A 12,000-nucleotide genomic window follows, 5' to 3' on the forward strand; every position below is an offset into this window, starting at 1 on the left:
TTGGTCGAGGAGGTGGCTACCGGATAAGCATGGGGTAATGTTACTATATAACAAAAAAAAAAAAAAAGTCAATCACATGTATGACATCAAACTACAGCAAGTCATGAGGCCATCATAAAAATAACCACTCCTCCTACTGTAGGAATACAGAAATAAAATAAATGTTCACGTTATCAGTGCACTTGTTTAACTTTTAGTACAGAAGTAACATTATAGGACTTTGAGCTATTTTAATCGTTTCACTAGTTATAGGTATTACATGCAGCAGGCCCTTCTGCATTGAATACCTTTTATTTTGGCAGTATTATCATTATGTTGCATCAGGTCTAAGAGGAGAGACTAGGACATTATTAAATTTTAATGATAAGTACAACAAATTATTATGCTATTATAAAAAAAAAATGGGAATACAGACGGTGAGCCCAGGTATAGGGGACAAGTATAGCTTTCAACGCAATAGTGTAGGTAGGTCATAATGCATTGTAGTTAGAAACTAGTGCCAGTGGATTAAAGATGGTATAACTACTACAGCACTGCCATTTTCTTCATGGCTTCAATGGAGGAAACTAAAATATACATTCAGGAAAAAAAAAACATTGGGGGGGTTGCAGATTTCATGCTCTAAGGCTTTGAGTGGTAGGGCACTGGGAATAGTCAGGTCCTAGTATCTAACATGGGGCTGCAGTGTGCCTCTAAACTGTGCATATTTCCGCAGAATATCCTGTCTCCTATACAGTTACTTAGTTCAGGAATAGCTGACATAATTGGCTGGTTACTCTGTTGGGGAAGAGTCTTGGGTAGTGTATTGCTCAGATGGTGAGTTATTGGATGAGTAGAGTAGGTAAGTAACAATAAGATAGCTAGTAGCATGGATGTCTTGTGCTTCAGATTGAGAGGAGCCATGGGGCAGAGTGTGAGACTGAAACTGGTTTGAGTCGCGGTCTTTAAAGTGTTGACCATGGGCAGGACTGAGGGGGTTTCTCTGTTAGTGGCAAATCATTAAAGACTGAAGTTATGAAATAGTGACAGATGGAGTTCAGACTTCATATTCTCCAGTAAATTCGTGATAGAGCAAAAACTTCTTATTCTGTCTTGGGGTTGTTTATTCATCTGTACAGTTTTTCGCAGACTGTCCAGATTTTGCTTCATATGGGGGGGGGGGGTTGCTGCATCTTTCCATAACATTCTGGTTTTCTACTATATTATTGAAAAATTGTGTCAGAAAAGACAGACATTTGAGTTACAGACTTCATACCATTTAGAACATTTGTGACACTGCCTTATCTGTCACACTTGCATTAGTTAGGGACACAGGTGGAATCCCAGGGGTGTATTTTCTGTTTCCCATCCAGTTAACCAGGTTGAGCTTGAGAAGGGATAATGAGGTACTCTGAGTGGAGAGACAATCAATTCCACAGATGGGGGAGTTTGTGGGATACAAATCTCTCCTGTTAAGTCCTATTCATGTCACGGACCAGGGTGAGGTCAGGCTTGTGGGTTACTTGGGTGCACATCTGCTATTTTACTGGTTGTCTAGGTTTGGGGGAGTAATATATTCAGGCTATCCCTATTTGGGCTTTGTCACTCCATCTCCCATTCTTATGGCTTGCCCAGATTTTGCACCCAGAGGTTTGTAGCCATCCGTTGATGAACATGGTCATATTTTCTACTAATTCTGTTATTTGTGTTGTATCAATTGGGAGGTATAGTGTCAGAGTAATTTATGCCTGGTCCATATTGTTTGCATAACCGAGCATACATTTGGTGAGCAGGGTATGCTCTGGTCAGGCCTTAACTTCGTTATTAAGACATTTTGGCTGTGTGTGTGCTAAGAATTTACAGTTTCCTTTTTTTTTTTGCAAGTGGGGCACTGTGGACGGGGCATCATTCGATGACCTGAAGGAGGTGGGTTCAAATGGAGATGGAGGCTGTCGCAGTGTCGATGTCCTGTTGGTTAGAGCGGTGCACTGCAGGAAGTGTTTTTTTTTTTTGAAGGTGATGTATTCTGCTGTGTTGGTGTGCTGCTCTGGAGTGTTCCTGTTGCAGGAGTGGGCATTATGAGGTCAGAAGTAATCTTACATTGTGCTCATAAAGGTATATTAATGTTGGTTCAGATAGGAGGTGGTGGGGGCACGTGAGGAGAAGGTATGGGGGCAGGGTGAAGCTGGGTGGGAGATGTTTATGGGGAGGAGTACAGGGTACCACAGGTGGGGTAGAGTCAATTTCCAGGTATTTATGACTTTTAGAGGCAGGTTTAGTTTTATGGGGAATGGTAGGTGTACAGGTATGTTGGGATGTTGCAGGAACCGGGGATTTGTTTTTAAGCAGAAGTGGGAAGCCTTAAGCAAGGCATGTTCTTAAGGTAGGCTTATGGCAGGGCATTGATAGTTTGGTTTAACTGGTGTTGCAGGGGCCTGGAGCTCCCTTTATATGGATGGCTTATTGTAGGGCATTGCCATAGTGATTAAATTTGTGTTGCAGTTGCCCTGGGTAGGAGTTGGTGAGAAAGATTGGGTATTTGTCCACTTTGGGATCAAGGTTGGGCAATTCAGTCGGTCAATGAGGTGTTAGCTATGAGTAATATAGTTACACAGGTGATAATGGTACGCAAACTTAATCCGGGTTAGGGGTTTCATTGGCATGTAGGGTCAGGGTAGGTTTAATAGGGTGAGGATTAACTGATAGTGGTCATTGACAGGATAGTTTGTGTGTCGAGGATTGATGTAGGTAATGAAGATAACTGGGCTACAGTTCATGTGGGGTGATTTTCTTTGTAATGGGTGTATTGAAGTCATTCATAGGGTGTTTTTGTTGATCAGCAAATGCTATAATGACATTAAATGTTTTTTCATTACATTGGGTGGTTGGTGTGGTTGAATTGCTATTAAAATTGGTTTTGAAAAGGAAATTTCATATGTCTATTATGTCCATTGGGCAGTAAAACAGGGCTTCAGTTAGGCATGATAGTGGGCAATGGTTCTTGAATTTGCTTTTGCATGGCTTTGAGATCAGTGTTTGGGTGGTACATTTGATGGGTAACGATTTGGAATCATTGTAAGCTACTATGGGTTTTTAGGTGAGTGTCAATTTAGTTGATATATACAGGTTAGGCAAGGTTTTGGTTGGTTATTTTAGCACTGGAGTGGGATTAGTGTTATAATTTCAGCAATTTATGTAGTTGGCTAATTTGGTTAGTTATGTTATAGAGGTTTGGAGGCCTGTTTGTCACTTTGGCTATGTTTGTGATAAGGTTTATAAGCTGGGGGGTTGAGTCAATGGCCTGTGTGAGGGAGGATGATTGAGAGGACATGGAATATTTATTTTACTATTGGTGTTTGTGTTAGCTGGTGTAAGAGGTTCATTGGGGTTGTTGGGGGATTATGGTTTGTTTCCAGTTGCCAATATGAAACTTACAGGACTGATGGTGGTTGGGCTGCTAACAATGCCAAGATGGTTGTCTAACCATTTCATGTTATAAAGGCTGGTTGGTTTAATGTCTGGATTGATATTGCACCTGCGCCAAAGAGATCTCATTGGAATGATGATATGCAATTGGGTTTAATAATGAAATAGTATGGCTTGTTTTCTTGAGTCGCTAGAAAGCCATGATGGCTCTTGAGCTGTTTTATGGGTTGACTTGTTGGTAAGTAAATAAACAAGCAGATGAAGCTGCTTATTGGATTGATGGCATAATGCAATAAATGGTAATGAAAGTGAGCGGTTACGCTGCTTGATAAGTATGTAAGCAAGTGGGTGAAGTTGCTTATTGGATTGATGGTATAATGCAATAAATGGTAATGAAAGTGAGCAGTTATGCTGCTTGATAAGTACCGATAAAGGGTAATGGAAGTGAGCGGGTACGCTGCTTCATAAGTAAGTGAGTGGAGGTATGGATGCTGCTTACTGATCAGAATGAGCAAGTTTACGCTGTTCTGTCCTAAGATAATTTTACATGGATGTTATTTCACCTGTATCATGTTTGGTTGAAATGAATGAATATTGATTAACATTTATGTTTATGGAAATTTAATAAAGGTCATCAAATGTCATTCGGTGTAATGTGTTTCTTGAAGGGGATCTGGACAAATGAGGTTTGGAATAAACCATTTTGTCCAGGAACATCTTCAAGGTGGGGGGTTAGTTAGAGTAGTAGGATTTGCGAGGACAGGGTGAGAATAGGGTTAAATATGAATGGATGAGGTTTGGGAGGAAGTGAAGTAGGGGTAGGGAGGGGCTTAGAGGATGTTAGGCAAGTGTAATTGGAATAGGAGTCACATTTTGGTGTGAACTTGTTACCCGCCCTCTGTCCCTCTTTTATTAGTGGGGATTTGGTTATGTTTAGTTTGGAAAGGGTGGAGAAGAGGGGCAGGCTTGCCCTGTTCTGTTCCCCCTCTGGTGCTGGATGGTCTATTCAATAAGTTTGGAAAGGAAAGTAGTGGTTACGCTGCTTGAGTACATAAGTAAGCGGAGGAAGCTTCTTATTTGGTTGATGGTATAATGCAATAAATGGTAAGGAAAGTGAGCGGTTACGCTGCTTGATAAGTATATAAGCAAGCGGGTGGAGCTGCTTATTGGATTGATGGTATAATGCAATAAATGGTAATGAAAGTGAGCGGGTATGCTGTTTGATAAGTATATAAGCAAGTGGGTGAAGCTGCTTATTGGATTGATGGTATAATGCAATAAATGGTAATGAAAGTGAGCTGTTATGCTGCTTGATAAGTACCGATAAAGAGTAATGGAAGCAAGTGGGTACGCTGCTTCATAAGTAAGTGAGTGGAGGTATGGACTCTGCTTACTGATCAGGATGAGCAGGTTTATGCTGTCCTGTCCTAAGATAATTTTCCATGGATGTTATTTCACCTATATCATGTTTGGTTGAAATGAATGAATATTGATTAACATTTATGTTTATGGAAATTTAATAAAGGTCATCAAATGTTATTCGGTGTAATGTGTTTCTTGATGGGGACCTGGACAAAAGATGTTGCAAGTTATTATTGAGTCATGGAAGGATGAAAGATGGCACAGTAGGAAGAGAAGAACAGATGATAAGCTGAAGAGTACCATAAGTAAGTACAGGAATCTGTATTTATAGATGTCAGGTAGTGGGAAAGTAGCAATGAAGAAGGAAACAAGAAGTTACAGGACAGTAGGAGATTCAGTGATGGTGGATTCTGAAAGCTGGAAGAGGGTAGGTAAGGTATTTTCTATAAAATAAGAGAGGTAGGATGTCCTGGTATTTTCTGTGGAAAGTAAGAAATAGAGGGGCATTAAAGGCTAGAGTATAATAATGTAGTCAAAATAAGAAGAAACAAGGGTTTATTTGTGAAACACAAAAGATACAATGTTGAATGGAGGTACCCTTAGGGAGGGATATAGTGCAAAGCATTATGAGAGGGAGAAAGATAGTTCAGAATGGGACTAAAAATTAAATAGAGATAGGGAAGTAGGATACAAGAAACAGAAGCGGATGTATAGTAGTATGGTCATTTGGGGAGGGTTTTGGAATAAGAACCACAAGTTAAATATCTATGTAGGAAATGTATAAAAGCAGAGCAAGAGGAGAGGGTGGGAATTGGGGTTAGGGTAGGGGAGCGAAGCAAAGCTAAGCATAGCGGGCATTCCACCCTCAGGTCAGTTAATAACTGAGGACAATCAGTTTATAGCCAGTAGAAAGCAAGTAAAAAAGAGATACAATTAAATGAGATTGTCTGTCATTTCTTGAGACTAAATAGTAAGAGGTTCTTAGCAAGCACCGACTATTTCACAGAGACTTTCAATCACAGAGCAGGTATGTATTTAACTGATTAAAGTTAATACAAAGCAAGGTTGTTCATGATAAATATCCTTGCATTAAAGAATGACAACATTCTCAGTTTATTTATAGGCATATGGCCTTGTGGCAGAGCTCCTGCAATATCAAGGTCAGATGTAGTGACCGCAGGCTATTAAACAATGACAACATTCTCAATTAACTTGTAGGTGTAGGGCCTTTCAGCAAAGCTCCTGCAGTATCGAGGTCAGATATAATGAGCACAGGCTATTAAATGATACAATTTAAGAAAAATGCTAAACATTCATCTAGACTGTAAATACAAATGCAGTTGCTTCAAGAAGTCTGTATAGTCAGGCATCATATTAATATATGTTCAGGATTTATTTATGCAGGATATTACTGCACGATTCCTACTATATAGCTTTAGTGTACACATTACAGATGTACTCTAGTGTGTGTGTGTGTGTGTGTGTGTGTGTGTGTGTGTGTGTGTGTGTGTGTGTATGTGTGTCTGTGTGTGTATGTACAATATAAATATATATATATATATATATATATATATATATATATATATATATATATATATTATTTAGCAGTATCACATATGACAATATTTGTGTAGTACTAAAACAGCTGTAACTGCTTACAAAACCAAATAATGTATATCCTGGTTTCTTTCTTGTCTTGTCACTGAAAATATTTTGATATCTGACATATTTTTTGCATTAGTGTCCTTCATACAACCAAATGAACAAAGCATTAATCATTAAATTCCATGTGCATTGTATTATCTGCCATATTCATACTCTGCAACCAGGAAAATAGTGTTTTTTAATTAATAACATAAAATATTTGTAAAACAATTACATTTCTTCTTAACCACAAATTCTTTGTACAACAGAACTTAAACAGTATGACATTCTTTTTCAATTTAGTAATAACGCTTCTTCATCCTACACAACATCATAGGAGGTTACTATGCTAAAGTCCCCAGGGCCCTTACAAGCCTAACCAATTTAACCTATGATCTCAAGGGTGTCTGGTTCAAGCAGATACTAAAATTAGAATCTATTGCCCCTGTACAAGAGGGACACAGGTGGAACCCCCAGAGTGAATTTCCAATTACCCATCCAATCATCCAAACTGTGCTTAAATAGGGTCAATGAGGGGCTTTGTTTAACATGAATAGGAAGCTTATTCAAAAGGTAGTGTCTCTCCAGCAAGTTCTGTTGATGTCACATACCTGATTAAGGTCCTTTGAGTGAGTGACCTGTGTGCCATTTGAGTTTGCTGTATATGCAATGCACAGGTCACCTCTGAACAGTCTGTACAACACAGAGGAAAGTGACAATGATTTCAGTCTGTCTGCATAAGACAGATGTTGATGACCCTGAATTTTCTTTGTAAGGAACCTTTGTGGTATCTCCAATTGCTGCAGGTGTCTGAAAAGGAACATACCAAAGGGAGCATTGTACTCTATTACTGGCCTAATGAAAGAAGAGTACAAGGGGTTATAACCTCTTTGTTCTGGAGGTAATACCCTTAATTATGAGATGATCAATATAAAATGCCCTTCTTACCACTGTGGAGGCATGGTGATCAAAGTTAAGGTTGCTGTTGACCTGTGTGCCCAGATCTCTCAACACTGATTGAGTGCTCAGGGTATTGTTATTGATGTGGTAGTTTGCAGGAACATCACCCTTGCTGAAGGGGATGATAATGCATGTTTTTGCATTAAGTTTAAGACCATGACTTTAGCACTAGTCATAAGTCTGTGTAAGACCTTCTTGCAGGAGTTAGTGGCTTTATTCAAAAATAATTTGAACACAGACCTTCTAAATGAAAATTTAAGTCTAAATACACAAAATTCCAAAAATTAATAGAACTTACAGGGTCAGGATGAGAAATGAAGTGTGGTCTGCCAAATCATGTGTTAGTCTGTGTATACTCTTACAGAGCAAAAGGACAAATATTGCTGGAAGTGTGGACCTTAGGAAAAATCTCCTTCTAAAATATGTTTGTAAAGCTGTAACTGATTTCTCTGAGAGTTTGGTTAAACAAAGAAAGGCTCTTGTACATAAATAGAAGAGATGGAGGCAGTGGGGATAATGGTTTGGATCGCATACCCTGACATGTTGATATTACAATGGAAGGACGTGAGAGCCTCATTACAGAACAATAAAGCATTCATTAACTTTATGTTCTGAATTATCAAAGAGCAAAGCAAAAACATGATGCCACAATGCAGTAATATGAATCTCCTGTAGAACATGGAGTGGGAGGTAAAAAGTGATTGACAATGGAATGAGAAGGAAAAGAAACTGCCATGGTACTTTGACCAGGAATCTGCATTAAGCAAAAATGGAAGATCAGAAAGGAGTGACATTGATGGCAAGCTGATAGGAGGGGAGAACCATTTTAATTGAGGAGAACTTTGATTATTTATCAGCAAAAGATGAAACAGACAAAAAGAAATGGGAGGAAACATAGACTACATAAATACAATGCCTAGAAGACTGAGAATCTTGACAAAAACTAACTCGAGAAGAATTCTAAGAGTCAGCACACATCTGATGCTCAGGCAACTGGGACAAACTGTACTGGAGCTCAGAAGGCTTGGAAAAGTTAGATAGTATAGACTAAGAAAAGAAAATGCTAAATATTCTGAGATCTGATACCAGAAGGATCAGAGAGTAGAAAGCAAAAAATGTCAACCAATAAGAGGGCTCTGCAAAGACAGGTGAAAGTAAATGCAGATGAAATGAAGGGGTGTTTTCTTTAACCAAAAAATTAGTAGCAGCCAACAAAGTCCAGCACCGTAAAAGCCAAACAAACACTTCCAAAATGAAAATAAACAGTGCAGTCACAACGTAAAGGAGCATACAAATGAGATATTTTAATAAAAACTAGTAAAATAACATGCAAGAGATAAGCACTTTCTGTAAAAACCTTCTTCAGATCTAAACAAATGGGATAAAAGCAGCAATGTAAATAGCTATAAACCAATTTTATGTATATATTTTAACAGGGGAAACTGGAACACAGGAGATTATCTTGCAAAACTTTAGAACAATAGTTGAAATTAAGTTACTTTATTGCTGGGCCATAAACAAAATATGTTATTTCTCAGTTTAAGTGCAGTAACAGACACAATGTCAAAAACTAGAAGTTTTTTTTTCTATTGTCCTGGAAGTGTTTATTGTTTTATGACTTCCAAGATCTGCCTTTGTTCTAAGAAGGCCCCTTGTTTATGGGTTTTTGCAGGAAGATGCTAAATGCTACCAGCTGGCATCAATAGTTGTTTTGAGCCTGGGAAGTGAAGTCAGATAACAAGAAATTATGCCATTCTGCAAGTATCCCAGCAGTAATATCTGGGATATTAACTTGGGAAGTCTCTGAGAGAGAGAGAGATAGCATTCTGTATTTGTCTTTGACCTGACAAGAAGATACACTCACCACATCTGTCTTGCTTGCTCTGTAAGTAACTCAAGGGAACAGTATAATTATTTTAGTTATAGTCAGAAATATAGCTGAGCTTAATTTAAATGTTTTTCTTTATTTATTTGAGACTGTCCTGCACTGTTGTTTTAAATATTTCCTGTGGTTTAGAATTCTGATGTAACTGTAATTAAATACCGAGTGTTTTCTTGTTATTTTATTATTTATTATTAAATATATTTAAACCTTTCATTGTGGCTGATATTTGTGAGACATATTTAAGTTCTGAGAGTACTTCCATACTTATTTGGTGACACTGTGGGCCACTCCTAATAGCCTTGCTCTTAGCTGAACTACCATTTGTATTAACAATAACATTACACTGTAAAATTGGGCACCCATTGTTAAGGACCTTAAAGAAGCTGATAAGGAATGGCTGGTGGCAATAAAAACTACCGCATAGTCTGGGCAGAAGGAGGTCATAGCTAGTAAACCTGTGCCAGCCTTTCCCAGGTGTGTGTGTGTGTGTGTGTGTGTGTGTGTGTGTGTGTGTGTGTGTGTGTGTGTGTGTGTGAGTGTAAATCAGATTTCAAAGGGTGTGTGTGAGTCAGCTGCTTGGGCAGGGATGCAAAGCATCGGTTGGACAGAGAGTGCACTGGAAGTCTTGGCTTGGCCACTCAGTGGCCAGTGGGGAGTCTTATTGGGGATCTGGTGAAAGAGGGAGAAACCAGCCCCAGACTGACTGTGGTCTATGTGTGCTTTTAAGGGAAATTGCACTTGATGCAGAGAGCTGCATCTAGAAATACTGTGTGCGTACTTGTCATCCCCCCAATGTATGTCCCCCACTGGTGCTAGTGGTAAGGACTGAAGCTCCTTGATTACTGCTGCCAGTGGTGGGGCATCACAGATCTGATAATTGTTGTGTATATATTTTTTATATAGCTTAAAGTCTTTCTTTCTAAAATTGTGTAACTACCTATCTTCTGTAATCTGATGTGTTTATTTTGCTCATTGTGGACCTTTTCTCCCTGGGCCTCCACTGAAAATGGGTTTCTGACTCAGGCGACCTTCCTGGTCAGCAAATATCAATAAATAAATAACAAAAATAAATAAATTAAAATGACAGATCAAGTAAGCTGCAAATATGTCTCTAGGTTTTAATGAAAATATTAATATACAATTGATTTTAAAGTATGGAGCAGTTTATAAATAAAGAAGTATTTTAAATAATTGCTTTAACATTTTATTTCATCTTCATGATTTAGTCATGTGATTTTAATAATGTATAAATTGCTTTGTTACATTTGATGCTTAGTTGTAGAACTCTTTCTGGAAGAAAGCATTAAACTGATAGTCTGTGTTTGATAGTAAAAAGAGATCTGTCTCCATTTTGTATTTTTAATTTTCTAGTTCTTCAGTCTTAATACAGGCATACTTCTTAAATGACCAGATTTTTTGCAAAATGTCCAGATTTTCCTCTCATATTTTTTGTCTGTTCCTCATAAAATTGATGGTTTTATGGCAAATCACTGAGGACTGAGGTTACTAAATAATGACACACATTTGAGTTTCAGACATATCCTGCCGAAAATGCACTTAAACACAAATCCTATTATTCTAGCAACTTCCTAAGTTTGTTAAGAGCAATATTTACAATCTCTCCCTATTTTAAGTTGTCTCCCCTGTTATTTTAGGATCTGCCCAGATTTCTTTCTGTAAGAGGTTCAGACATATGTGTCTGGTAATGCTATTTCTATTTTTAATAACTAGGCATGTTTTATTTGTATTTTACTGTATTCCACACCCAGGTACTCATTTTACATGGGCAACTAGTTCTTTTGCACCATTGGAAGTTAGAAACGTTTGTATTTGCTCTTTAAAATAGGCAAACGGCACTATGGCTTAAACTAATACTGAGCATGTGCCACTCACAGTGGGCACACATTAGTTGAAACAAATGTTGAGTATGTGCAACTGGCAGCAGCCAGCACTGGGATGGTTGGTTATGTCATTCATTTGGACCCTCAATCAGCAATGTTATGATATTGTACACAGTAACTAAAATACAGGCTGTAAGCTCTGTCAAACAGAATAAGCTTAATGGGACTTGATTCTTTATCTACCAACCCTACTTCTCTGACTAGCAAATCCTAAAATGTTATATGTATGTGAAAGAGCATGTATTAAGTGGGGGTAGGCTTTTTTCTTGATGTATGGAGTTCTTGTAATTTCAGATATATGACACTTTCAAAAGAGAACAGTATTTGCACCTCAGATCATAATTTGCAAGTTTTATGCATGTCAGGGACAGAACAGAATTAAAAAAAAAATGTCAACTGCATTTTGTTGCTCAGAATATCTTGTTTTCTCTTTCAGTATTTTAACAGCATTGCAAACATGATTGAACATTACCAATGTAATCCCTTGATACTTGTTGATGGTAAGAATCATTCCAAGGAGATGGCATGCCTGTCGTATCCTGTCCAGCCATAAATCATCTGACAGCTGGTATTACATCAAAGGATCAGCATCTGCATACCTACCTGCTAGCTGGTGAAAGCAACTGCCGGATCATGGCACCTGAACTTGTTACTGAGCTGACCTGCTGATCAGAAATCACTTATTACATGAGGTTAAAATGAATTTCACTGTTAGTAACGATCTGCCGTTTGAATTTATCACGCAGATTACTTGGCAACTGGAAGCACCTGCAAATCTCTCAGAACAGAATTTTTTAAGACTTTGGTTCAGCAGTTCACATAATGACTTCCTAGCTTTCTGTG

At 38.2% G+C, this 12,000-nt stretch overlaps 1 protein-coding gene across 1 annotated transcript in view; it reads left to right on the forward strand.

Annotated features, from left to right (window-relative positions):
- Positions 1 to 12,000, forward strand: part of SH2D6 (SH2 domain containing 6) — a 1,258,756-nt gene that overhangs the window by 1,245,873 nt on the left and 883 nt on the right. The window contains exon 22 of the mRNA XM_044084299.1: positions 11,594 to 12,000. This exon is cut by the window's right edge and continues 883 nt beyond it. Within this exon, the coding sequence (XP_043940234.1) occupies positions 11,594 to 11,710 (117 nt within the window). The 3' untranslated portion in view covers positions 11,711 to 12,000. The remainder of the gene's footprint in view (positions 1 to 11,593) is intronic.

The sequence above is a fragment of the Protopterus annectens genome, chromosome 9.part0, assembly GCF_019279795.1.
Source record: "Protopterus annectens isolate FY-2018-M chromosome 9.part0, PAN1.0, whole genome shotgun sequence".
In the NCBI taxonomy this organism is placed as follows: Eukaryota; Metazoa; Chordata; order Ceratodontiformes; family Protopteridae; genus Protopterus; species Protopterus annectens.